The sequence below is a fragment of the Mastigoproctus giganteus genome, chromosome 9, assembly GCF_048544385.1.
Source record: "Mastigoproctus giganteus isolate SK-2022 chromosome 9, ASM4854438v1, whole genome shotgun sequence".
In the NCBI taxonomy this organism is placed as follows: Eukaryota; Metazoa; Arthropoda; class Arachnida; order Uropygi; family Thelyphonidae; genus Mastigoproctus; species Mastigoproctus giganteus.
Window position 1 is genome coordinate 208,490,348 of NC_143583.1, and position 27,685 is coordinate 208,518,032.

General features: G+C 39.2%; 1 protein-coding gene across 1 annotated transcript in view; it reads left to right on the forward strand.

Moving 5' to 3' along the window:
* l(2)34Fd (nucleolar protein 10 lethal (2) 34Fd) overlaps positions 1 to 27,685 on the forward strand; it is a 282,114-nt gene that overhangs the window by 102,644 nt on the left and 151,785 nt on the right. The window contains exons 4-5 of the mRNA XM_090381757.1: positions 10,680 to 10,795; positions 20,447 to 20,583. Coding sequence (XP_090237883.1) covers positions 10,680 to 10,795; positions 20,447 to 20,583 — 253 coding nt within the window. The remainder of the gene's footprint in view (positions 1 to 10,679; positions 10,796 to 20,446; positions 20,584 to 27,685) is intronic.

The following is a 27,685-nucleotide window of genomic DNA, read 5'->3' on the forward strand; positions in this document are numbered from 1 at the left end:
ACTGTTAATCTATTAGTCTGTGTATCCCCCCCAAATCTAGCAGTTTTCCGACCCACCTAACTCTGCCTCGATAGCATCAGCAAATATTCTTGCACCCTTTTCTATTTAAGTGTATCCCATCCCTGTAGAAGTAGTCTCTCCTGTTAACGAGCACAGACCAGGCTGAGCAAAATTCGACCCCTTGAGCCTTGCACAATCTCTCCATGGTCGAATTGATCGACAAGGCTCTCATCATATACTTCCTCCTATTGTATCTTTTCAACATTCACCTGAACTTGTTAAGTAATTCCGTCGCTCTCCCACTCTTAATATCATTTGTGCCAATATTACAACAATATTGCCCTTTGTGCCCTTAAAAGATATCTGCTCTACAACGTCATGAACCTTTGCCTCTTTCAGACATACCCTGGTCCTGTTCCACCTATCCTTTTTGCACAATTTGTTCCCTGTTTCCCTGAGAATAGAGTCACTGACAACAACTAGTTCCTTTTTGACCAGTGCATTCTGCCTTGTGGGTTGCCACTGTGTTGCATGATGTTCAAGTGCAAGCTCTGGCATTGATGTGGGCAGCTGAGGGCTTGATGGGTCCCCCCTAATTTAAATCCTTTAAGAGCCATCCACCTTGTCCTTCAAGCTCTCATATAGGCCCATAACAATGCTTAACTGGCGCCTGATTTTCTCGCACTCCTTACATCGTGCACGCGCACACACGCACACACACACACACACACACACACACACACCCCCCCTTGGCAATATCATGTCCCGTTCCTGATTGCTCCACAAGCAGTGCATTTAAAAAGTTTACAGATGATATGAAGGTTGGCAGGGTTGTTAATGACAATAATAATAGTATACTACTGCAATAGGATCTAGAAATGTTGAGCGGATGGACTGAGAGGTGGCAACTGAAGTTTAACATTGACAAATGTACAGGCTACTCCTACTGCATGTGGAGGAGTATCTATTCTGTTTAATTCTAACATGCCACCCAAGCTGATACAGTTACGAACCAATCTAGAAGCTGTAGCTGCTCATATTGCAGTTGGTACACCAGTTACCCTTGTTTCTGTTTATATTCCGCCGTCTACCTCTTCCCCATTCTGAACTTGACAACCTCATTACACAACTCTCAACTCCAATTGGTCTTTTCGGTGACTTTAATGGACACCACCTATTGTGGGGTTCTGTTATTATGGACAGAAGAAGCAAATTGATTGAAGAATTTATGAATAATAATGATCTTAATTTACTAAACTCTGGATCTCCTACTTACATCCACCTACCTACAGGATCTACTTCTGCAGTCAACTTGTCAATTTGCTCTCAGTCCATCTTTCCACTCATTACATGGTCGATATTATCCGATCCTTTAACATTGACCACTTTCCAATTATTTGCTCAATACAAACAGCGGTAACTCAAAATCGTTATCAACGATCCAATTGGAAGTTTATTAAGGTGAACTGGGATGGCTATTCTACACAAATGTTTTTAGGTAGAATTTATGTTTACCAATCAGATTGTGACTGCAGCAAATGCTTTCATTACAAAATCAAGGACATATAGCACTCACCGAAATCTCTGGTGGAATGCAAAGTGCTCTAATGCCAAACAAGAGAAAAATTATGCGTGGAATAATTTCCAGAAGTGTGCTACTTGATACCAGTAACTTAATTGTTTATAAATGGCTTAAAGCAAAAGCAAGGCAAATTAGAAGTAAAGCAAAATGCGATTTGTGAATTGCTTTTGCATCAACCATCACAAAAGACAACCGACACGGATCATCTGGAGAAGGATGCAGGTGCTATTCGGCTGCCCTCTCTGGTACTTCACTGGAAAGGAAAACACACATCTACTCACGAAGAAGTTGGCAATGTATTAGCAGAATATTTCTCCACCCTCTCTGCTTCTGCCTGATGTGCATCCTCCTTCCAGAGAGTTAAAGGTAGTACAGAACGGTATAAAATTAACTTCTTAATGCACCACTCCTTCCTGGACAACCAACCCTTTACATTAATCGAACTGAAAGAATTATTAAATAGATCTCCCAACAGTGCTGCAAGCCCGGATGGTGTTTATTACATTATGCTGAAGCATTTACATGAAGAGGACTTGTGTACCCTGTTGATTTTCTACAATCGGATCTTCTCTGAAAATGTCTATCCTTCTTTTTGGTGCCATTTGTTCATTATCGGCATACCAAAACCAGGCAGAGATCCTTCCCTGGTTCAAAATTATAGGCCAATATCTCTCACGAGCTGCATAAGAAAAATTTTCAAAAGGATGGTTCATACAAGGCTCGCTGTGATCCTGGAATCACAGAAGCTCCTTCCTAACCATCAATATGGCTTTCGGAAGAACAAATCAACGCTAGACGTGCTTATCAAATCTGAATGTCATATTCACAATGCCTTCGTCATGAAACAACATCTAGTCATGATCAACTTAGACCTTAAAAAGGCATTTGATACTACTTGGCATCATGGTATTATAATGGATCTTTATCATCTAGGTCTAAGGGGACAGTTGCCTGAAATAATTAAAAATTTCTTGCTGCTTCGGTATTTTCAGGTCCAATATAAAAACGTACTCTCCACATCTCACATTCAAGAGGAAGGCGTACCACAGGGTTTGTTACTTAGTCCAACTCTATTTGCAATTCGAATTAGCAGTATGATACAGGATATCCCAAAAACCGTTGATACTTACGTGCATGAAGATGACCTTATCATTTTCTGTCAGTCTAAAAGTATGAACACCATCGAACAGCTGCTCCAACTAGTCATAACCAAAATAGAATCCTGGACTTCACGGAATGATTATTGACTGTCTGAAAATAAATGCACTGCCACTCACTTCTGCAAGTCACGGGCTCTCCATCCTGAACTAGAAATAAACAAAACTCCAAGCTCACATCACTCATTTAAGAACTACTTAAATGAGTGATGATAACTTAAGAGCTTGAGGTGTAGGGTAGATGCCCTCGAAGAAATTAATATGAGGGGCCTGTCAAGCTCTCAGCTGCCCAACTCAATACCAGAGTTTACTCCTAGGCATCAGGCAACACAGCGGCAATCTCCAAAGCAGAATGCACTGGTCCCAAAGGAACTAGTTATTGTTGGTGACTCTATTGTCAGGGAGACGGAGAATATATTGTGTCATCATTGATATATTGTTGTACACGTTGGCACCAATGACATTAAGAGTAGGAGATCTGCAGATTTACTTAACAAGTACAGGTCAATATTGCAAAAAAGTCATGAGTTTGGGTTAAATTTGAGTGTCTGCATTTCTGCCCAGACACGATAGGAGGGAGTACATGATAAGAGCCTTGTCAATCAATTGATATGAGGGGCCCATCAAGCTCTCAGCTGCCCAACAATATACCAACAATGGCAGCCGAATAGCACTTGCATCCTTCTCCAGACGATCCGTGTCAGTGTCTTTTGTGATGGTTGAGGCAAAAGCAGTCGGAGAGGGCAGCCGTATAGCACCTGCATCCTTCTCCAGATGATCCGTGTCGGTGTCTTTTGTGATGGTTGATGCAAAAGCAATCCACAAATCCCTTTTTTCAACGTGGTTTGTGCTTGTTAACAGGAGAGACTGATTCTACAGGGATGAGATACACTTAAATAGAAAGGGTGCAAGAATATTTGCTGATGCTATTGAGGCAGTGTTAGGTGGGTCGGAAAATAGCTAGCTTGGGGGGGGATTCACAGACTAAAAGGTTAAAAGTAGCCGCAGGCAGAGGTGAAGGTGATTCTTGCACAACTTCTGTTAGAATAAGTAGCGACATGGAGTGAGGGGTGTTGGGGGTTTCAGGGACTGATGGCAGTCATCGTGAAACAGGTGGGTATATGGGATGTGTCACGGGGAATAGGAATAGGTGCATGTATACCAATGGCAGAAGTATAGTAAATAAATTTGATGGATTTCAAGTGTTGATCAAGACATCAAAGGTGGATATTGTTGGGATATCAGAGACGTGGTGTCACACTGATATTTGGGAAGTACAATGTGTACAGAAAGGATAGACAGGATAAGAAGGGAGGAGGTGTTACACTGTTAATTAAGAAAAACATAAAATCAAAAGAAGTGCATCCAGTTGATATAGATGAACAGTGCACTTTTGAGTCAGTTTGGTGTGACATAAGCACTGCAAAAGCAAAAATAAGAGTAGGAGTGTTTTATAGGCCTAATGACTTGAATGACTACAGTGAACAATTGTACAGAGAAATGGAGTGGGCTAGTAAATCAGAATGTCTTATAATGGGGGATTTTAACTTCCCAGATATTGACTGGAACTTGTGAGTTGGTCATTCACACACTAGTAAGATTTTGTGGATTTATTGGATGATTGTTTTCTGCAGCAGCAGCATGTTCAAGAGGCAACCAGAGAGGGTAATACTCTTAATCTGGTTATCAGCAGTGATCATTCGTGTATTAAGAATTTGCAGATAAAGGAACCACTAGGTGGCAGTGATCACAGTGTACTGATGTGGGATTTACTTAAAGATATAATTACCATCAGGGGTAAAGGAAAGGGTTTTTGCTTCCGTAAAGGTGAGTACAGTGGTCTCAGACAGTTTTTAAATTCTGTACATTGGGATCAACTGACGATGTTGCCAACAGTAAATTCTAAGTGGGAAACATTCAAGGAATTAATCGTGAAAGCTACTAAAAGTTTCATACCTATTAAGAAATATTGTCAAAGGTTTAGGCCTAAATGGTTATCAAAAGAACTAATGAGACTCGTGACAGAGAAGAAAAATGCATGGGATGCATATAAATTATCAAGTGACTCAGAAGCGTATGGCAGATATAAGCTAGTCTGTAATCAGGTAACAAAGGAAGGTGGTTAGGCAGGCGAAGGCAGATTACGAGAAATCTTTGGCAAAGGATGCTAAAAAAAACAGCAAGGGTTTCTTTACTTATATAAACTCTAAAAGGAAGGGGATGAATCTGATTGGTCCACTTGATATCGATGATTCTACTCTTGATGATCCTGCTCAGATAGCAAACAAACTGAATGAGTATTTTGCATCTACATTCACACATGAGGAGTTATTAAAATTTGAAAATGGCAGAAGGTTATCAAATTGTAGCAGGGTGCTTAATGATTTTGTAATAACTGAGAGTAAAGTGGAGGAGAAATTGCTGAAGTTAAACATAAGAAAGGCACCTGCGGTGGATGGGATCTATCCAGTTATATTAAAGGAGGTGGCAAAGCATCTAAGCAAACCCTTAGCCATAATTATGAGAGCATCCTTGGACTCAGGGAGGTCCCCACGGACTGGAGATGTGCAAATGTTTCCCCAATTCACAAAGGGGGATCGAAGGGTGACACGAGTAATTACAGACCAGTTAGTTTAACTTCTGTTCCGGGTAAAATAATGGAGTCACTGGTTAAAGATGCATTGTAGGATCATCTAGACAAGACTACAGCAATAATTCAGACACAGCATGGGTTTGTTAACGGAAAGTCTTGTCTGACAAATTTGATTGGTTATTATGATGTGGTTACAAAGGAATGAAATGCAAAACATAATTTTAATATCATATACTTGGATTTCAGGAAAGCTTTTGACACTGTTGCACATGGAAGACTATTGTACAAATTGGAGCAGAATGGTATTAAGGGTAAGTTGCTACAATGGATAAAAGGATGGTTGAGTGGGAGAAGACAGAGGGTGGTAATCAATGTGTGCTGCTCTTCGTGGACTAATGTTATTAGTGGAGTCCCACAGGGTTCGGTGTTGGGTCCACTGTTGTTTTGTATACAGTAATACCCCGAAGTTACACGATAGGTGGGTCCGACGAAAATCGCTTAAGTCGAATTCGCGTAAGTCGGGGTACAACTTTGCATATAAATACATATAAATTTTGTTTAATTGGGACCAAGGACTAACAAAAACACTAGTTTAGAAGAAAAATATTAATAAAATTGCAGTTCTTTATACATATTAATACAAAATATGTATTAAAAAAATAAATGACTTACGTAAAAAAGTTATTTCGATGTCGATGGCTTCATAAAATCTAACAAATTCGTCTGACGACACAGTGCCTTCTTTTTTTCACGCAGAATTTCTTCGTAGCAAGCTAATAATTTTTTTATTCCTAGCTTTGTAGCTATAACGCGTTCTTCGTTGGAGTCTGTTTTCTAAAATGTTTAAGCCCTTTTCAATTGAGCTGAGACCTGTCAAGTTTGTAATTGTCATGTGCTTTTCGCCGTTGCCTCATTTAGGCCTGTAGCTCGTGCAATATCACATGGTCTTTCATTTCTCTCAAAGCGTTTCACAATTTCATATTTTTTCGCTATCGACAGAGGCGGACTGGCCATAAGCCTTACCGGGGAAACCGCGGTGGGCCGGTGTGATTTTGGCCATAAACCATAGTATGAGGCCACTATAAATTTTCCCGGGTAAGAATTTTTGATCCAGTCCGCCTCTGTTTATTGATATTGCTTTTCTTTTTCTCTCTGAATCTGCAGTGTCTTCACCAAGACGCTTCCTTTTCACACCTTTTAAGTATTTTACCCATTTTTAGGGAATAAAGCACAATTACAAAACGAGGAGGCACGCTTGATACGCATAAACAAAGCTGCGCGCATGTAGCAACTGAATAAACAACACCATAAAGGCAGAGATACACTGTTAACACCTCACATTTCTAGGGGTTACTACCATAAAACAATAAAAATCCAGTTGCGTTTCTGCTAGTGGAATCTGTTATAAACTGGTAGTAAACTCGATCTAATTGCATACCGATAGCTGGAATTGTGTTGGTTTTTACGTTATTATGGTGAAATGTGTTTCCCCTAAAACAAATACATTTTCAGAATCTTCTCTTCATTCCTATCGTGTTGTGTTCGGTTGGGGTGATTCTGCGTTCGACTGCCATTTCTTGTAAACACAAAGGCGAATCGTGCATAAGCCAGTTCGGTTCGTGTTATATTATAAGATATTGTTACCGTATTTATAAATCGTGTATGATCGAATTCGTGTAGTGTAAACACGTGTTATACGAGGACTGACTGTATACGGCTCGACCGATGCGATCCATTTCTCTCGTGAAAACGATGTAATTTCCGACAAAAGTTGAGCACGAATTCGAACGCACACATATAAATATGACAGTTGGAATACAAATTCTTGTATATGTGTGCAGCTCATGTGCAGCAAAGTTCAATTTTGTTCATCTTTCGCTCTCACTCTCCACCGTCGCACCGTATATCGATAACATATGAAAAACGACCTTGAAGATAGTGGGCGGTAGTGTTGCCAAACGAAAAAATCAAGAACCGCGTAACTCCGAGTTCACGTAAGTCGGGGTATTACTGTATTTATTAATGATATTGATGAAAGTATATCAGGCTTAGTGTCTAAGTTTGCAGATGATACAAAGGTTGGCAGGGTTGTTAATGACAGTAATGGCAGTGTGCTACTGCAACACGATCTAGAAAATTGGGCAGATGGGCTAAGTGGCAACTGAAGTTTAACCTTGACAAATGCAAAGTACTGCATATGGCTAGAAGTAACCCCAGAGAAACGTACCAACTGTGTGGTACTACACTTAAGGTGGTAGAAAATGAAAAAGGCCTGGTAGTAATTGTGCAGTCAGATATGAAGTTTTCTGAACGATGCAGACAGGCTGCCAGGGCAGGTCATGGGGTTTTTATCAGTGATATATAGGAATTTTGCTAGCAGGGAAAAGGAGGTGATTGTCCCTCTATATAAGGCAATGGTCAGGCCACGCCTTGAGTACTGCGTACAGGTCTGGTGGCCTCATTTTAGGAAGGATGTAGATTTTCTTGAGCATGTACAGAGAAGGGCAACAAGATTGGTGAGGGGAATGAAAGGATCCTCTTACCAAGAGAGGCTTAAGTTCTGCAAATTGCAGTGGCTGGAGACTAGCCACCTGCACAGTGATCTGATTGAGGTGTATAAGGCCTTGAATGGGTTGAGCATGCTGAATTCTGATGGGATCCTTCCACTTGTTTAGATTACAAACCTAAGGGGGCATAAATTCAAATTAAGAAAAGACAGATGTAGAATAGATGTGCAGAAATTTGCCTTTAGCCAGTGGGTAGTTAATTGCTGGAACAAACTTCCATCTGTTATTGTGGAAGTTGATAGGTTAAATAAATTTAAGGAGGAACTGGACAGGCATTTGGAGGGAATATTGTGATTTTTTTTTTTTTTTTTTTGGCTAATGCTGCATAAGCTCATACACTTGCTTTCATGCATCACATGCCACTACCTCCACCACCACCACCACCACCACTACTACTACTACTTGTCTAAAGCATTTGAATATACTTTGATCAGTCTCATCCATGTCATAGTGAGCTAATCTGTATACCTTATTATTCCTGTACAAGTCCCTAATCCTTTCACTCCTGGATTATGGTCCTCCATTATATGATCTACTAGGGTAAGCACATTAGAATGGCTGTACGTCATATAGCACAGTGCTCTGAGGACAGCCCTAGGAACTTTCAGGACTTCTCTGTTTTAAAGCCTTTATATTGAGGCACGTGATCCTCCTTTACATCTTCACAGAAAAATATTGCTGTCATAGTATGCTACTAAGATTCAATGTCTCCTGTCCAATCCTATTTGGGAGTACCTATATAATACCCGGTGAAATTCCTTTTATGAAAGTAAGCCACATGAAAACCGACCTGCTTTGCTCAGACTTAAAGAACTTCTTCATACTTGGAATGTTGATCTAAGTGACATTTCTGAGGACATGTACCGCCTTGTTTACGTTTTCATGCCTCTTGTGATCTACTTTCTCTGATGGGGGAAGAATGTTTTAGCTTCTTCCAATACCAGACAGTTGCATGCAGCCCATTCCAACCTGAATTGCAATTCCTGTGCAATATACACTGACAAATCTAAAACTGACAACTCTGTAGGTGCTGCAGCAGTTTTTCTATCATTTATCGTTACAGCCTCATTACCAGCCACATGCAGTATCTTCACTGTTGAGCTGTATGCCATAAAGTTTGCACTTGAGCAGATTATTGAATGATCCATTTTTCCCTAATCTGTACTGACTCTCTCAGTGCAGCTTTTGCTGTAAGGGAGAATTTTTCTGCCTGTCATGCTACACTGAAAACTATTCACTATCAGTTACTCTCTTGCAAAGAGTCCAATCAATCAGTAACATTTTGTTGGCTGCCGGGACATTCTGGAATTCCAGGAAATGAGTCTGCTGATCTTGCCGCTAAACAACCTGTTACCACATTTTCACAACACCTTCAGGTTCCATATACAGATTACAAGCCTGTAATTTGCAAGGCATGTTGTGAAAATTGACCACAAATCTGGTGAAGTAATACCAACAACAAACTTTACCAGATCAGACAAGAACCAGAGTTGTGGCTGTCTGGATTCAAACAAAACAGACAAGAAGTGGTATCGGCAAGACTGAGAATTGGGCATTCTCACGTTACACACCTGTTTTTATTATTGGGAGAAGTTCACCCCAGTGTGCATCCTGTCACACCCAACTTACAGTTCTCCACTTCCTTGCAGACTGTCCTCTTTACTTTTCAATCCATTCTAACACCTTTCGGTCATTCAGCAAATTAGACGAATCCCATATTTTATCCCATTTTCATGGTAATCATGCACACATAGAAGAACTGTTAACATATTTAAATCAAACTGACTTGTACACAAGTACATAATTAAATTGTTAAAAGGTATATGAATATAAGAAACACATTTTGAACTGACACGATTTGGCCTTAGTAGCCCTTGTGTCATTAAACTTAATAACTTCAAACACAATTTGAAAGACAATATGGCCTTGCCATCTTATGTGTCATAACACTCCATCACAACAACAACAAGCATATCTGTATCAGTAACCCCAGAGTAACGTACCAACTGTGTGGTACTATATTCAGGGTAGTAGAGAATGAAAAGGACCTGGGAGTAATTGTACAGTCAGATATGAAAGTTTTTTGAACAGTGCAAACAGGCTGCAAAAGTAGCTCATGGTGTCTTATCAATGATATACAGAAATTTTGAAGGAGGTGATTGTCCCCTTGTATAAGGCAGTGGTCAGGCCACACCTCGAATACTGCATACAGGTCTGGAGACTTAATTTTAGGAAAGATGTAGAGCTGCTGGAATGAGTATAGAGAAGAGCAACGGGATTGGTGAGTGCAACAAAGGGTTTCTGTTACCAAGAAATACTTAACTTCTGCAAATTGCAGCATCTGGAGACTAGGCACCTGCGAGGTGGTCTGATTGAGGTGTATAAGGCCTTCGAATGGTTTGAGCAAGCTCAGTTCTGATGGGATTCTTCCTCTTGCTCAGATTACTCACCTGAGGGGACATAAATTCAAATTGAGGAAAGACAATTATAGAATAGATGTGGGAAAATTTGCATTTAGCCAGCTGGTGGTTGATAGTTAGAACAAACTTCCATCTGTTGTAGTGGAGGCTGAAAACTTAAATTTAAGTTCAAGGTAGAACTAGACAAGCATTTGAAGTTGAATAGATGGGTGAAATGGGAAGGGTTTTTTTTTTTTTTGGCTGATGCTGTATAGACTTGCTTTCTTGCGTGATATGCCTGTACTAATGCTAATTCAGTGTTTCTATTTATAAGCTTGCTGACTGTTTTTTGCCACATAGTCTTTTTAATTATTTAACTAGGAATATACAAGCCACGTCTGCGTTGCTTTGATGTTGGTCAGCTTTCAATGAAATTTGAAAGGTGTTTTGATTCAGAAGTTGTTACCTTTGAGGTCCTCTCAGATGATTACTCCAAGGTAATTCCTAATTAAATTTTATATTTAGGTTCCATTTTATATATTATTTTTATATTGTTATGCTATTACAACTACTACTACTACTGATCTGATCACTGTCCTTGCTTATGACAAAGGCTGTTTGTCTTACTAGACATTTTACTTTCATTTCAGTTATTTGAGAGCAAATAATATTATAGTGAATGCCAGTTAATGTTATTGCGATCAGTCACTTATTGTAATTAAAACTGAAAATCCAAAACTATTTATATTATAATGTTTGTCAATTCTTCTGCATTATATGATACAAAGATATCAAAAAATGATAACAGTAAACAGTGGACTGTTTACTGTTATCATTTTCCTTTCAATTAGGAGAAATATGTCTTCCAGAACACCTAAAATTTTGTATAAGTCAGATATTTGTCAATTATTTACAACCCTGACCATGCCAAATAATGTTTATGACCTTGTCCTGTGATGCATATCTGTGATACCTTTTAACTTTAAATCCTTGCCACATGTCTGCAGTCTTCAGGAAAAGCAGGAGAGCACCTGTAAACAAAAGCAAGTGAACAATTAAGAAAATGATCCTTTAACTGTCAGGCTATATAGTTGAGGAGAAGAGCAATCTAACATGCTGTTTTAAAGTTTTACAATTATGTGTGACAAATTGCTGGTGTTTAATTATACTCTCTAAAGTTTTCCAAAGTGATCATGTGATCTCGTGGTGTGTATGTGCAGTACTGTATTCACTGTCGAGTGGTCAGGAGCGGGAATGCAATAGCACACGCTCTTTGAGTAGACCGGGGTTCAAGCCCCCGACTGCTGAATACGGTCGATCTGCCAACCTGCACTGGACCAGCGTGGCAGATTATGGTCCATTTCCCTCAGCATGAATTGTTGAGGAGGCTTCCATCCTGCAGTGGGATGATAATGGCTGCACTTTACCTTTTTTTTTTGTCTGTTTTCTGTGAATAGACTTGAGTTTAGTTTACAATTGATTTCCATTGAGAATTGAACCAGTTTTTTTTTTTTTTTTTTTTTTTCAAATATAAATGTCTCAGAAACTTAGAGATTAAATCTCCAAGTTTGAATGAAAAGAACAGAATTCTAAGTTCTTATTATTCCTTACCTAAGTATAGTCAGAGAGAAGCTGCATTAAAACTCTGTGTTTCACAGCCTCTTTTGTGTAAACTTTTAAAGAATAGAAAATTGCATAAATTAGGAGTTACTGAGAATGACAATTTGAACAGAAAAAGATATGAAAAGAATGAACTTGGGGAAGAAGTGCTTCTGAGATTGTTCAGAAATGCAAGATTAAAATGCTATCAGTAGAAATATCCAATGTGAAAAGGTGAAGGAATTTGTAAATGAACTCCATGCAAAGGATTTTAAGCCTACAAATGGGTGACTAAGCAGGTGGAAGGAGAGAGAGAGAGAGAGTTGTTGTTGTTGTTATTTGGTTTTTAGGAGCATTAGCAACTAAGGCCATATTGCTCCGGGATATGCGGTGGTCATTCCCTGAATGACCTTTCCGCATCCTCCGTATTTGGTGGTGATGGGCTCGAACCCCGGTCTAATCAAGAAGCGTGTGCTACGCACTGCTGCTCCTTCCCACCTGGCTACGGAGGCGCCAGAGAGAGAGAGAGACAATCAATGTTGTGTACAAAAAATTCATGGAAAAAAATCAGACTCTGATACAGGTTTAGAATAAAAATGGATGGAATAATGGCTTATCTAATTTATTAGAAGAATTTAGTCCTGAATGTATTTTCAACATTGATGAAACTAGTGTTTATTTTAGAGAAATTCCTGAACATACTTTATCATTCAACAGCTGGAAAAAAGCAGAAAGAAAAAGGGACTGTAATTCTTACATGCAATGTAATAGGCAAAATTAAAAAAAAAATTTCATAATTGAGAAAAGTAGGCATCCATGTGCCTTCAGAGGGACAAAAAACCTACCAATTGAATATCAGCAACACAAATACTCGGATGATGTCTCAAAATTTCATTGAATTTCTGAAGGAATGGAACAGAGAATTATCATGAGTCATTAAAAAAAATTGCATTTCCCCCAGATAACTATACAGTTCTCTGAATGTGAAATCGAACAATATAAAATTTGTTGCCCCGAGTGCCAAGCGATCTTTCTAGTGCGATTATCTAGCATTTTTCCTAGTGCGAGTACTAGTGCTTTCTTAAACCCTCCACCGCTTGCAACGTTACTGCTTCCCTTACTGAGCAACGTCACTGCTTCAACGCTAGCAACGTACTGCTCTCCTATTCTTCTGATTGCTTGGTCACTGGTTGGTACCACTCCTGCCTCCACATGGCAGGGTCGGTAACCTGGGAGAAGGAAGCCCCTCTCCCGGGGCTTCCTTCTCCCAGGTTAAATAGATTTAAAATCCAGGGAGAAGCTGCTAGTGCAGATCGAGCCGAAACTTTCAAAAAAGAACTTGTTAAAATTGTTGAAGAAGGGTATTGTGTGTTATACTTCTCAACAAGTTTTTAACATAGATGAAGCAGAACTTTTGTGGAAACGAATGCCTAAAAGAAGTTTCATATTGAAAGAAGAAAAAACATATCAGGTTTCAAAGTGGCGAAGGATCAGTTGACTTTAATTATTGGGTGGTAACGCTGCAGGGGATTTAAAATTAATACCCCTTTTAGTTTATTTGGAGGGCCAAAGTTCAACCCAAAATCGACACATTTTTCATGATTAAATTTATCAATTAAATTAAATCAATTAAAATCAATTAAATCCATTATTTTAATTGGAATTTTAAGTTTACTTTTGATACGTAAGTAGTTACCACATAATTATATACGTATGTAATAATTATATACGTATGTAATGTAATATACGTATGTAATGTAATATACGTATGTAAAATGTGTGCGTATTTTATATGTACATATAAAATATTCTGCTTAGCACTCTGTTTTTCCGGAACGAATTATCAGCATTAAGCAGGGGTCACCTGTACTTCAATCAGTCTCATACGTGTCATGGGGTGCTGATCTGTATATCTTACTACACCCTACAAATCTCTAATCCATTCACACCTTTATTATGATTTACCAGCATATGACTCTGCTAGGATAAACCCATTAGAACCGCTAAATGTTATCCAGTACAATGCTCTGAGGACAGCCCTGAAAGCTTTCAAGACTTCTTTAGTCCAAAGCCTTTACATTGAAGCATTTGATCAGCCATTACAACTTCACAGAAAAACATTGCTGTCTCACTATGCTGCTAAGATCCGTAGTCTTCCATCGCATCCTAATTGGGAGTACCTGTGTGATACCCAGTGGGATTACATTTTTGAGAGTAACCCACGTGGAAACCAAACTGCGCCACTCAGACTTAAATAACTTCTTTATACTTGTAATGTTGATCTAAGTGACATTTCTCAGCACACATTCCTCCTGTACCACTCTGGTTAACTTTTCATTTTCATGCCTCTCATGATGAACACTTTCTCCAGTTGTTAATACCGTTACACATGTTCAGACAGTTGCATACAGCTCATTCTGATCTCTACTGCAGTGCGTGTGTAATATATGCTGATGGATTAAAACTGACAATGTGGTAGATTCTACAGCAGTTTTCCCCTTCATTTACAGTTACAGCCTCATTACCAGCGACATTCAGTATCTTTGTTGCGGAAGTGTATGCCATAAAGATCTGACCTGATTATCGAACAATCCATTTCTTCCCTAATCTATACTGACTCTCTCAGTGTAATCTTTGCCGTGAGGGATAATTTCTCTTCCTGTCATCCTACACTGAAAACTATTCACCATCAGTTACTCTTCTGCTGCGAGTCCAAACAATCAGCAACATTTTGTTGGATACTGGGATATTCTTGAATTATGAGAAACGAGACTGCTGATCTTGCCGCTAAACAACCTCTTACCACATTCTCACAGCATCTGTATAAGGAACAGTACAAGTTCCTTATACAGATTACAAGCTTTAATTTGCAAGCCCTGTTAGGAAAACTGGTTACAGATCTGCAGAAGTAATACCAACAACAAACTTTATCAGATAAAACAAAATCCAGAGTTGTGGCTGTCAGGATTCAGACGTAACAGACTAAAGAAGTGGTATTGGCAAGACTGAGAATTGGCCATACTCATCTTACACCCCTGTTTTTATTATTGGGAGCAAACCTACCCCATTGTGTCACACCCAACTTATGGTCTGCCACTTTCTTGTAGAATGTCCTCTTTACTTATCCATCCATTCTGGCACTTTTCAGTCTTCAGAAGATTGAACAAAGCCTAGATTTTATCCCATTTTCTTGGAAATCATACCAACATAGAATGCTTAAAAACTGAGGCCAAACACAATTTGGTATCAGTTGTGGAAGGTATCCTTTGATGATGAGATTATTGATTCTTATCCTATTGACACAGTCACTGACCATGTTACAAGCAAATACTAGCAGCCCTATCTACTGCCATCCCACAATTACAGCCAATCATCCATAGAACCATAAATTATTGATGGAACCAGAATCATAAGATATCAAAAAACAACTAGGAAAGTAATCTGTTTATCTTGTTATCTAAAAATAAAGCAACTAAATGGCCAATTTCCCCCATTATGCTCTCTGCTTTTCACCTAGAATGGGCAGGAACTTTCTATTCCTGCAGAGATTTTTGAATCCTAGGGATGTATTTACGGTTGTCTTCTTTGACTGCATATGAACCATCATTTCAGAAAATTGAAACTTTAACTAAAAAATCCCAACTGAACTTCAGAACCTCTCTCTCTCTCATATAATTTTCCAATTACTATGCTTGAACTTCAAGAAGCCATATCTGTCTCAAAGAACAGTGCTGCCAGTCCTGATGGAATATATTACATAATGCTTCAACACTTAGATAATACATTAACTAAGTTAATATAAGATAATCATTATCCTTGCTGCTGATCTTCTACAATTGCATCTTCATTGAACATTCATTACCAAGTTCCAGACATCACTACTATGCACTAGCAATACCCAAACCATGGAAAGATCACTCTGTTCCTCACAACTATATACAGGTAACCCTTGTATAACACAGTTATTAGGTTCCTGTAAAATGTCGTGTTGTACGAAACTGTGTTATTCGGGACTAAGAAAAAGCACAAAAAGGGGGTTACATTCCAAAAGCTAACAAAAATACACCATTTCTAGATTTTGTGTATCTTCTGCTCTCTTTAAAAAATCAGTAATCTGGTTTATTTTGCTTTTGCTTGATAAATCTTTGTGAATTTCATCTTATGGAACTAAGCATTTTTGAAGCTCCCTTTTGAACTTTGGGCTCCTTTCATTCAAGAATCTGAATTCAAAAAATAAGATTCTAATTGCTCAGCTAACTTTATGCCTTCACCTATGCTTTTTATTTTAAAATTTGGAAGTTCAGAATTTTCATCTGCTATATCATCATCTGAATTGATTTTATTTTACCTCCGATGCCATTTGCACGAAATCCACTACGCCAGCTTCTTTTCTACCAGTAATTTTTGAACGCCTTCAGTAATCATATCGTTTTTTATTTTTTTAGGAGCATCGGTGACTAAGGCCTTGTTACTCTGTGTATATTGTCTATCAATTGCGTGTGTCCTGAGGTCGATTTTCTGTTTTGCTGGACAAAAAACCCCAGTTTCTGGAAGAAAAAACCATGCTACCCTCGCTCTGCCCTGACTAACTCAGCCACGTTGTGAAAAAGACCAATAAAAATTCATCCCTTCATCGACAGGATTCAAACTCAGGTCTTTTCCAGCCGGTGTGGGGAGGAGGGTGATTCTGTCAACTGTGCTACCCCTGAGGACTTCAGTAGTCATATCGTCGAAACCTTCCCCTCTTACCTACATAGCAAGTTCTACTATCGCACCGATTCCATTTTCTGTCCGTTCAGTTATATTTCCTGAATCAACTGAATCTGGCCATACATTTTTCCACACGCATTTAACCTCAAACATAATAGCAGGGTTTTCCCCGCACAAAAGCTCAAAAATACCCTGTTATGTGAGGCTTACCGAAATTCTCTAAACCGTGTTAGAGTGAAACCGTGATATACGGGGGTTACCTGTACTCGTTTCTCTGCTTTTGTAAAAACTGTGGAAAAAATTATACAGTGACAAGTGACGTATCTTGATTCTTGCATTCCCTTAACCTGGGGAGCTAATTACCATATTTTATACAAAACTTCCTTCACAACAGATCCTTTCACACGTCCCCTATCAGCAAGTCTTTGGAAATCTGTGTAAGAGAGGAAGGAGTCATAACTACTGTCAAGGGTAAAGGCTTTTGCCTTCGTATCAGTGACTACAGAGGTCTCAGGCAGTTTTCAAATGTGTGCAGTGGGACCAACTGTTGATGTTACCAATAGCAAATTCTAAATGGGAAGTATTCAGGGAAGTAATCAAAGATGCTACTAGGCTTTTCATACCAACAAATAATACTGTTCGAGGCTTAGACCTAAATAGGTGTGAGATGAACTATTGAGATATGTGGCAGAGAAGAAAAGTGCATGGGATACATATAAATTATCAGGTGATACAGAAACCTATCATAGGTATAGATTACTCTGTAATCAAGTCACAAAGGAGGTTAGGCAAGCCAAGGCAGATTATGAGAAGTCTGTCAAAGAATGCAATGAAAAACAGCAAAGACTTCTATGCTTATATTAACAGTACGGTTCCTTCTAAGGAAGCAGTTGAATCACATTGGGCCATTTGATGTCTGTGGTTAACTGTTGATGATCCTGATCAGGCTGCAGACAAATTGAAGATATTTTGCATCTTCATTCACACATGAGGAATTCTTTAGGGAAGGGGATGTCAGAAGTTTATCATACTCTAATGGGAACTAAATGACTGTGATAACTGAAATGAAAGAGGGGGAGAAATTGTTGAGGATGAACATAAAAAAAAGGCTCCTGGGGCAGATGGAATCTATCCAATTATATTAAGGAAGGCAGCAAAGGAGGTAAGCAAACCCTTATCAATAATTATGAGAGCAGCCTTGGATTCAACGGAGGTCCCTATGGACTGCAAAATTGCAAATATACACCAATTTGTAAAGGGGAATCAAAAGGTAATATGGGTAATTACAGACCTGTTAGCTTAACATCTGTTCCAAGGAAAATAATGGAATTACTGGTTAAAGAAGTAATGCAGGACCATTTGGACTGGCATGTATATTGCTTGTTATTGTTTGTTTGTTATTTGGTTTTTAGGAGCATTAGCAATTAAGGCCATATTGCTCTGGGATATGCGGTGGTCATTCCCTGACCTTTCCGCATCCTCCGTATTTGGTGGTGACGGGCTCGAACCCCGGTCTAATCAAGAAGCGTGTGCTATGCACTGCTGCTTCTTCCCACATGGCTACGGAGGCGCCACATGTACAAAGGGTACTAGGAAAGTTTTGCAATACAGCTTTGTTTATTTAATTTTTTCAAAGTAATTTCCTCTACATTCAATACACCTCTCCATCCTCCGAAACCAATCTTTAAACCAGTTCTGCCAAGTTTCACTAGGGAGTAAAGCACACTCGTTGTCCCAAGCCCGTAGAAGGTCCTCATCACTGGAAAACCGCCTCCCTTTTAGCTTCATTTTCACATGCGGGAACAGTGCAAAGTCGCAGGGAGCAAGGTCTGGACTGTAGGGAGGGTGCTCGAGAAGTTTCAGTCCTGTCGTGGTCAAATATTCGGTGCAGGCTTTGGCGCGGTGAGCTGCAGCATTATCGTGATGGAGGTACCAGGTGTCCATTCTTGACTTTGGCCGCAGGTTCTTCATAGATCCAATGACTTTAGGCAGGCATTGTTCAGTATACCACTTAGTTGTGACTGTCTTCTGCGTGTCCAAAACGACACGTTCCACAATTCCACTCGATTTGAAAAATACAGCTATCATTTTCTTCTTTACAGATCGGGATTTTCTGACAATTACGGGTGTGTCGTCATCATCAAAGACCCAAACTTTGTTTTGAGCCTTGGTCGGCAGGTCGTAATAGTACAGCCAAGTCTCGTCACCTGTCACGATGTTGTTCACATACCGAGATTGTCCCTTATCAAACTTTTTTAACATCTCCCGGCACCAAGTCACACGTCGTGTCATCTGCTCTTCAGTCAGTTGATGTGGCACCCAGAGAGAACAAAGTTTCTTCACGTGCAAATGATCTTGCAGAATCGAACGAATTGCTGGTGCATTTAGGCCCAAAGTATCCTCTCTCTGTTGGTAGGTCACTCGCCTGTTTTCGTCAAGCATTTTCCTCACAGCAGTAACGTTTTCCTCCGTAACTGACGTTCGTGGCCTTCCCGGCCTCTCAGAATCCTCCAGAGTGAAATTTCCCCTTTGGAATTCTCTATACCACCTGAATATCGTTGTACGATGTGGACAATCATCATCTAGTGCAAGAGTCATTTCTTCTAAGCACTGGTCTATGGTTAAACCACGCACAAAATTATACCGCAAAACTGTCCTTATCTCATTTCGTGACGACGATGCCATCGCAAGCACTTTACACTCTCACTACTAATGAATAACTGAGCCCATCGACTTGGCGCGGCGGCTACAATGCACGTATGAACATGTCTCAACATGCAACAACAAGCAGCTTCCTGTGATTCATTGTTGCGTCATATTGCAAAACTTTCCTAGTACCCTTTGTATATTGCAATCACAGCATAGATTTGTCAAAGGGCAGTTGTGTCTAACCAATCTGATAACTTACTATGATGCAGTGACCAAGAAACTCTGCAAAAAATAATTTTGACATTATATACTTAGATTTCAGGAAAGCTTTTGATAGTGTTGCACACAGACTGCTGTATAAAAACTGGAGCATTGTGGCATTAAAGGCAAGTTACTGCTGTGGATAAAGGGGTCGTTAAGTGGAAGAAGACAAAGTGGTTATCAATGGGCACTGCTTTTTCATGGACTAATGTTATTAGTGTGTTCCCCAGGGTTCAGTGCTGGGTTCATTGTTGTTTTCAATATTTATCAGTGATATTGATGATGGTATATCAGGCTTAATGTGTAAGTTTGCAAAGGTTGGCAGGGTGGTTAACAACAGTTATCAAGATGAGATACTGAAACAAGATCTAGGAATATTTGGTCGATGGGCTGAGAAATGGCAGTTCTAGTTTAACATTGACAAATGCAAGGTGCTACATATGGGTAGCAGTAACTTATCAACTGCTTAGTACTCGACTCAGGATAGTGGAAAATGAAAATGTCATGGATGTAATTGGCAGTCAGATACAAAATTCTCTGAGCAGTGCAGACATGCTGTCATGACAGCTCATGGGGGTTTTGTCATTGATATAGAAACACTTTGGTAGCAGGGATAAGGAGGTGATTATCCCTTTGTACAAGATTGTGGTTAGGCCTCATCTTAAGTATACAGGTCTGGAGACCTCACTTTAGGAAAGATGTAGATCTGCTGGATCTCCTTTCATTGTTACCTAGACACTTCTCATAATCTGCCTTGGCCTACCTAACTCTTGAGTAACTTTATTACACACTAGTATGTATTTATTGTAGGAATCTAGATCCCTTCATAGTTTTTTTTGTGCATGTATGACAATATCTATATATTTTCACAATTTATGATAACATATATTAGAATTAAATGGTTAAATATATGTTTCTGCCCATTACAGCTTGTTTTACTTCAGTCTGATAGACATGTGGAATTTCATGCTGCTTATGGTCGCTACTATCGATTGAGAATTCCAAAGTTTGGTCGTGATATGGCATATCACTTTCCCTCATGTGATTTGTATTGTGTTGGTGCAAGGTAGGGACTGAAATTACTTTTTAATTTATATATACAGGATATATAAAAATGTTGATCTGGCACCGTGATCTCTGTTTCCATATTAGATTTACTGACATGGTATTTTTTGATTGCTCTGCATAAATATATTATTATTTTTTAAAATGTTGGCTTGTGGTAGTATTTTTCAATAGAACTCATTTGGGCAAGGGTTACTTCCGAAAAGAAAATTATTTTCAACAGTGGCCAAATAATGCAAGGAAGTAACAAATTTATATAACGGCAAAAAAAAAAAAAAAATTCACTTGCATCCTTTTTAGTAATTTGTATAATTCTGCTGCCGTGGAATGTACATGCCTCCTCTCCCCCTCGGCTCTGTATTCTTGCAATTAATGACACCTGATAGTTAAATGAAGGCACTTGCTTTTACTTGTAAATTAGAAATAACATATTCCTTAACTTATCTCCATTTTCATAAATTAATTGGATGTAAAGTGTCATTAAGAAAAAGTGATGTTAGGGAAAGGAAGAAACTAGAGAAATTTATTGCTACTATTGTTTACAGCGTAAGTAGAACACATTTGTAAACAGTTCCTTCAGTAAATTCAGGATCATAGACCATTACATTTTAATAGAGGTTGAATGATTTTTTTATTGTTATTTTTTATTTGATATTAAAATGTATTATTGATTCTTGGCAAAGTGCTGTTGCTCATGTTTTAACTGCCAATTCTTGAACGGGAGCAGTAGTGAGCTTTTCATTGCTATCAATATCCTGGATCTTTGTTTTCACCCAGAGATTTCTCTCTCTCTCTCTCTCTCTCTCTCTCTCTCTCTCTCTCTCTCTCTCTCTCTCTGCCGCCTCCATAGCCAGGTGGGAAGGAGCAGCAGTGCGTAGCACACGCTTCTTGATTAGACCGGGGTTCGAGCCCGTCACCACCAAATACGGATGATGCGGAAAGGTCAGGGAATGACCACCGCATATCCCGGAGCAATATGGCCTTAGTTGCTAATGCTCCTAAAAACCAAATAACAAACAAACAAACAAACTCTCTCTCTCTCTCTCTCTCCCCTCTTGTTCTTTTTTCCAGATACTAAAGTGCACAAGTTAGGTAGGTAAGAATTTCAAAAATGTTCTTAAAGCTGTACTGCCTTCAGTCAACCTGAGTTTAGCAATTGTTCATTTCCTGCAAAGTGTATCATGTTCTTTTTAATTTATAAATACCAGTTCACTGAACTTTCTCGCCCCCCTTCTCCACTTGACAAAAGTCATCATCATCGGCCACTGCAGGATGAAGGCCTCTCCGGCATCTTTCCAGTTCCTTCTGTTTTGTGCAGTGGCTATCCATTTACCACCCACAAACTCTTGAATTTCATCTGTCCATCTCTGTTGTTGTCTTCCAGTTTTTTTTGTTTTTTTTTTTAGCTCCTCTAGGGTACTATTCTGTTATTTTCTTAGTCCATCTGTCATCATGTCTTCGAACTGTGTGTCCTGCTCAAGTCCATTTCAGTTCTTTAGTTTTGATAAGAATGCCCTTTATGTATGTTTGCTGCATAATCTATGTGTTTTTCTTCTTATCCAACAGTCTGATTCCTAATATAATTTATTCCATTCTTCACTGTGTAGTTATCAGTTTCACTTCCATAAGTCATGATGGGGGGTATACTTTGGTTCATTATTTTACGTTTCAGACAAATTAGGATATTGCTCCTCAGTATATAATTATATTTCCTGAATGCTATCCATCCGAAATTTATTCTTCTCTTGACTTCCAGCCATTTATTATTATTACAGCTAACGACTTGTCCAAGATAAGTATATGATCCACCTTTTCAATTTCTACTCCTTCAATGATTATATGCAGCAAAATTATATCCCTTTCTGTAGCGTACTTGTTCATCATTACTTTTGTTTTAGCCATATTCATCTTTGGTCTGAAATCCTTACTAACTCTGCATAACTGATTAAGATTTTCCTTTAATTCTTCGGGGTTGTGGCTTATGATCACAATGTCATCTGCAAAATCTTAAACGGTTTAGGTACTCTCCATTCACACTGACTCCTTTCTGTGCCCAGTCTAGTCTTCTGAAAGCTTGCTCAAGGGCAGCAGTAAAGAGCTTCGGAGATATTGTGTCTCCTTGTCGAACTCCTTTCTCAATTTTAAATTTCCTACTGTCTTTGTCTAGTCTAATAAAGGAGGTAGCGTTCTCGTATATTTTCTTCAAAATCATAATATATGGGGTATCTATGCCTTGTCTTTCCAGTGCCTGAAACATTGCCTTATGCCGTATGGAGTCAAATGCCTTTTCATAGTCCACAAATGTCAGGCATAATGGTGTTTTATATTCATTTGCTTTCTCCATTAGCTGTGATGGTACGCAAAGGTGATCCATAGTTGAGAATCCTGTCCTAAAACGAGTTTGCTTATTCGGTTGATTCTCATAGAGTATTATTTCTAATCTGTTTGTAATGACCCGTGTGAACAACTTGTAGATGTGGCACAACAAGCTAATTGGTCTATAATTTCTGTTTTCTGATTTGTCTCCTTTCTTATGCAGCAAAATTATGATTGCATTATTCCACTCCTTAGGCATCACACCTTTCCTAAATTATTTTGTGAAGAGTCTTTCCTCTCGCTGCTGTAAGTGGGATAGTGAAAGCAGCCTGGGGCTAAGGGCCATTTCTTTTGTCATGTTGTCTAATCAAGTGTGATTAAGACTAAATTTTTTCATAGTGGCACTCTTGCAGTGAGTCTAGATTGGGACATGACTCTTCGTTGGCCATGATTAATGAAAGTAATAAAAGCTAAATCAGTTGTATCACACAAGCAATTTTTCGGTGTTATTCCCCAATCACATGTTTGCAATCTCCGCTTTGTGACATGGATCATCGTTGTCTTGGAATTTGTAATGGTCACTTCCACTAAATTGCCACAGTGTAGGGCACACAGCTATCCACACTAACACTATAGGGTATAGTATCCACAGGTCTGTGCCCTGCAACCAGTGGTCCTGTTCCATATCACAAGAAATATTTTCACACCACAGCATTTCCTCCTCTCCAGATGGCCCCAAGTGCCAAGCGATAGTGACCTAGTGATTGTTTTGTGCCTTATATATAGAGTGCTCTTACTCACCAAATAAGTTATATTTATTTTAGTGTCTTTTCTTCCTGTTTTACTCAAGCGAATCTTTACTTAAAAGCTTTCAAGTAAGAATCCAGAAAGGAAATTCACCTTTCTTTCCTTATACATATATATATATATTTAATCTGTACTAACCCAACTAACTTCCTCAACTGCTTGGTCACTGGTGGCACAGCTCCTGCCTCCACGTGGCCGGGCTGATAACCTGGGAGAAGAAAGTTACTCTCCCGGGGCTAAAAAGAGCAAAGATGGACTTAAATAATTTTTCCTCCTTTAGAGCCATCAAGCTGAAGGTCAGAAATGTCCAATGAAAATGACTCAAACCAACCTAAAAGACTTCGAATAGAAGTAGAGTGTCATAACCTCCCTAACTTTCTGGTGATACTCTCTCTGTCTACTTAACCTGTGGGCAAGCTTTCACCATTTATGATCCAAAAATATTTAGAATCAATTGCAGGATCACCAAAAATGGTGTAGAGACCACAATCAGGAGACCTCCTGGTTGAAACAGCCACTGCCAAACATTCCAAGTGGCTATTAAAGACAAAAACATTTGGTGGGTTGCCAGTATCTGTTACTCCCCACAATACTTTAAATTCATTGAAAGGCGTCATCACAGAGTGGGACCTGCTTTCAGTGTCCGAGGAGGAATTAGTCCACAAACTTAGTAATCAGTGCGAAGCACATAATGATTAAAAAAGATGGCAATCTTGTACCAACTCGATCCATCATTTTAACCTTCAGCACTCCTGATTTGCCATCCACTGTAAAAGCTGACTATTTAAAATGCTGGATTCGGCCGTGCATCCCGAACCTCTTCGCTGTTTTAAATGTATGGCCATTCTCAGCAGGCATGCAGAGGTGATGCCATCTGTCCTATATGTGGCTCTAAGGACCATACACAAGCAGATTGCTCAGCCTCAACCCCCCGTGTGTCCCAACTGCGAAGGAAGTCATCCTGCGTTTTCTAAATCATGTGATATGTGAAAAACTGGAAAGAAAATTCAGAGGTACAAAATAGAACATAAAGTAACATATCCTGAAGCACCCAGACAAATTATGTCGACCATGCCCAGTCAATCTTGTGCATCTCGCACCTATGCTATATTTCAACTGCAGTTCAAACAGATGTGTCAATACCACTGAACGCCTCTTTTGCAAATTGGGTTAATGAAACCTTATCAGCCTCCAAAAAAGATACTCCTAAACCTAAAACCACTGAAGCCACAAACACCCCAATTAGTATCCCAACTGATACTCCAACAGTCTCGCAGGACACTGAAAGAATGAAACTACTAAAGATTGTAAGAAAGCCGAACCTCAAACAAACAGTATATGGAAGTGGATGTACACCCGGATTATGAGGAACTCATCCTAGAATTGCATTCCAATGACACTGTGGATACTGGTCGCTCCACATTCCCAAAAAAAGACCAGCAGAAATGTCTCGCATCCAAAAAACAGCCAGATGAATCATCCTCAAATAAACCTAAATAATGCATAACATCATACAGTGGAATTGCAGAGAACTAAGTAGACTAAGGACTAAGCTCTAATGACTTAAGAGATTTCGGAGCAATATGGCCTTAGAGGCTAATGCTCCTAAAAGCCAAACAACAACAACTTAAGGGATTTAATAGCTCAATTCAACCCCATAGCTGTATGCCTACAGGAAACATTCTTGTTATGCCAAGTTTCACCAAAATTCTCCAATTATATGATTTATAGATGAGATAGAAACTCAGAGTCTCCTGCACGTAGAGGAGCAGCTATTCTGGTTAATTCTAATGTGCCATCCAAGCCGATCCCGTTAATAACAAATCTAGAAGGCTGTGGCTCCTCATATTGCAGTTGGTAATCAGTTACTCTTCTTAACGTTTATATTCCACCATCTCTACCTCTTCCCCATTCAGAACTTGACAGTCTCATTACACAACTCCCAACTCCAATTTATCTTTTCGGTGACTTTAATGGACGCCATCCATTGTGGGGATCCACTACAATGGACAGAAGAGGCAAATTAATTGAAGAATTTATGAATAATAGTGATCTTAATTTATTAAACACTGGATCTCCTACTTACATCCACCTACCTACAGGATCTACTTCTGCAGTTGACTTTTCAATTTGCTCTCTATCCATCTTTCCAATCCTGGCATGGTCGGTATTATCCGATCCCTTTAACAGTGACCACTCACTGTTAAAGGGATCGGATAATACTGACTTTAAATGCCAGAAGAACAGATCACTGCTAGACATGCTTATCAAAGCTGAATCTCATATTCGTAATGCCTTTGTCATGAGACAACATCTAGTCATGGTCAACTTAGATCTTGAAAAGGCATCCAATTATTTGCTCAATACAAACAGCAGTAACTCAAAATCCTAACCAACGATCCAGCTGGAAGTTTAGTAAGGCGAACTGGGATGGCTACTCTGCCCAAATGCTCTTAGACAGAATTTATGTCCAACAGAAACATATTGATGATGTAACTACTTACATCACCAATCAGATTCTGATTGCGGCAAATGCTTTCGTTCCAAAATCCAAGACCTTTCGTGCTCACCGAAATCACTGGTGGAATGCAGAGTGCTCTATTGCCAAACAAGATAAAAACCGTGCACGGAATGATTTTCAGAAGTGTCCTACTACCACTAACTTAATTGCTTATAAAAGGCTAAAAGCAAGGCAAATTAGAAGGAAAGCAAAACGCAATTCGTGGATTGTTTTTGCATCAATCATCACAAAAGACACTGACACATGGATCATCTGGAGAAGGATATGGGTGCTAAATGGCAAATTTGTTTGGCTGCCCTCTCCTATACTTCACTGGAAAGGAAATGTCTATGCCCGAAGAAGTTGCCAATGCTTTTGCCACCATCTCTGCTTCTGCTTCCTATACATCCTCCTTCCAGAGCATTAAAGATGGTGCAGAACGGTATAAAATTAACTTCTCAACGTGCCGCTCCTTTCTGTACAACCAACCCTTTACATTAATAGAACTGAAAGAATCATTAGATTAAATAGATATCACAACAAACAGTGCTTCAGGGCCAGATGGTGTTCATTATATTATGCTAAAGCATTTACATGAAGAGGACTTGTGTACCGTGTTGATTTTCTACAATCGGATCTTCTCTGAAAATGTCTATCCTTCTTCCTGGTGCCATTCGTTCATTATTGCCATACCAAAACCAGGGAAAGATCCTACCCTGGTTCAGAATTATACGGCAATATCTCTTATGAGCTGTGTAGAGAAAATTTTCGAAAGGATGATTCATACAACTCACTTACATCCTGGAGTCATAGAATCTCCTTCCGGACCATCAGTATGGATTGCAGAAGAACAGATCACTGCTAGACATGCTTATCAAAGCTGAATCTCGTAATTACGAACATATTCGTAATGCCTTTGTCATGAGACAACATCTAGTCATGGTCAGCTTAGATCTTGAAAAGGCATTCGACACTACTTGGCGTCATGGTATTATAATGGATCTAAGGGGACAGTTGCCTGAAATAATTCAAAATTTCTTGCCACTATTTTCATATCCAGTATAAAAATGCACTCTCAACATCTCACATTCAAGAGGAAGGCGTACCACAGGGTTGGATACTTAGTCCAACACTATTCGCAATTCGAGTTAGCAATATGACACAGAACATTCCAAAAACCTTTGAAACTTACACGTATGCAGACGATCTTACCATTTCGTGTCAGTCCAAAAGTGTGAACACCACTGAACGGCAGCTCCAACTAGCTATAACCAAAATAGAATCCTGGACTTCATGGAATGGTTATTGACTGTCAGAAAATAAATGCACTGCCACTCACTTCTGCAAGTTATGGGGTCTCCATCCTGACCCTGAACTAGAAATAAACAAAACTCTAATCCCACTTGTTAATACCATTAGATTTCTTGGAATGATATTGGACAGCAAGCTAAACTTCCAGGCTCACGTCACTCATTTAAGA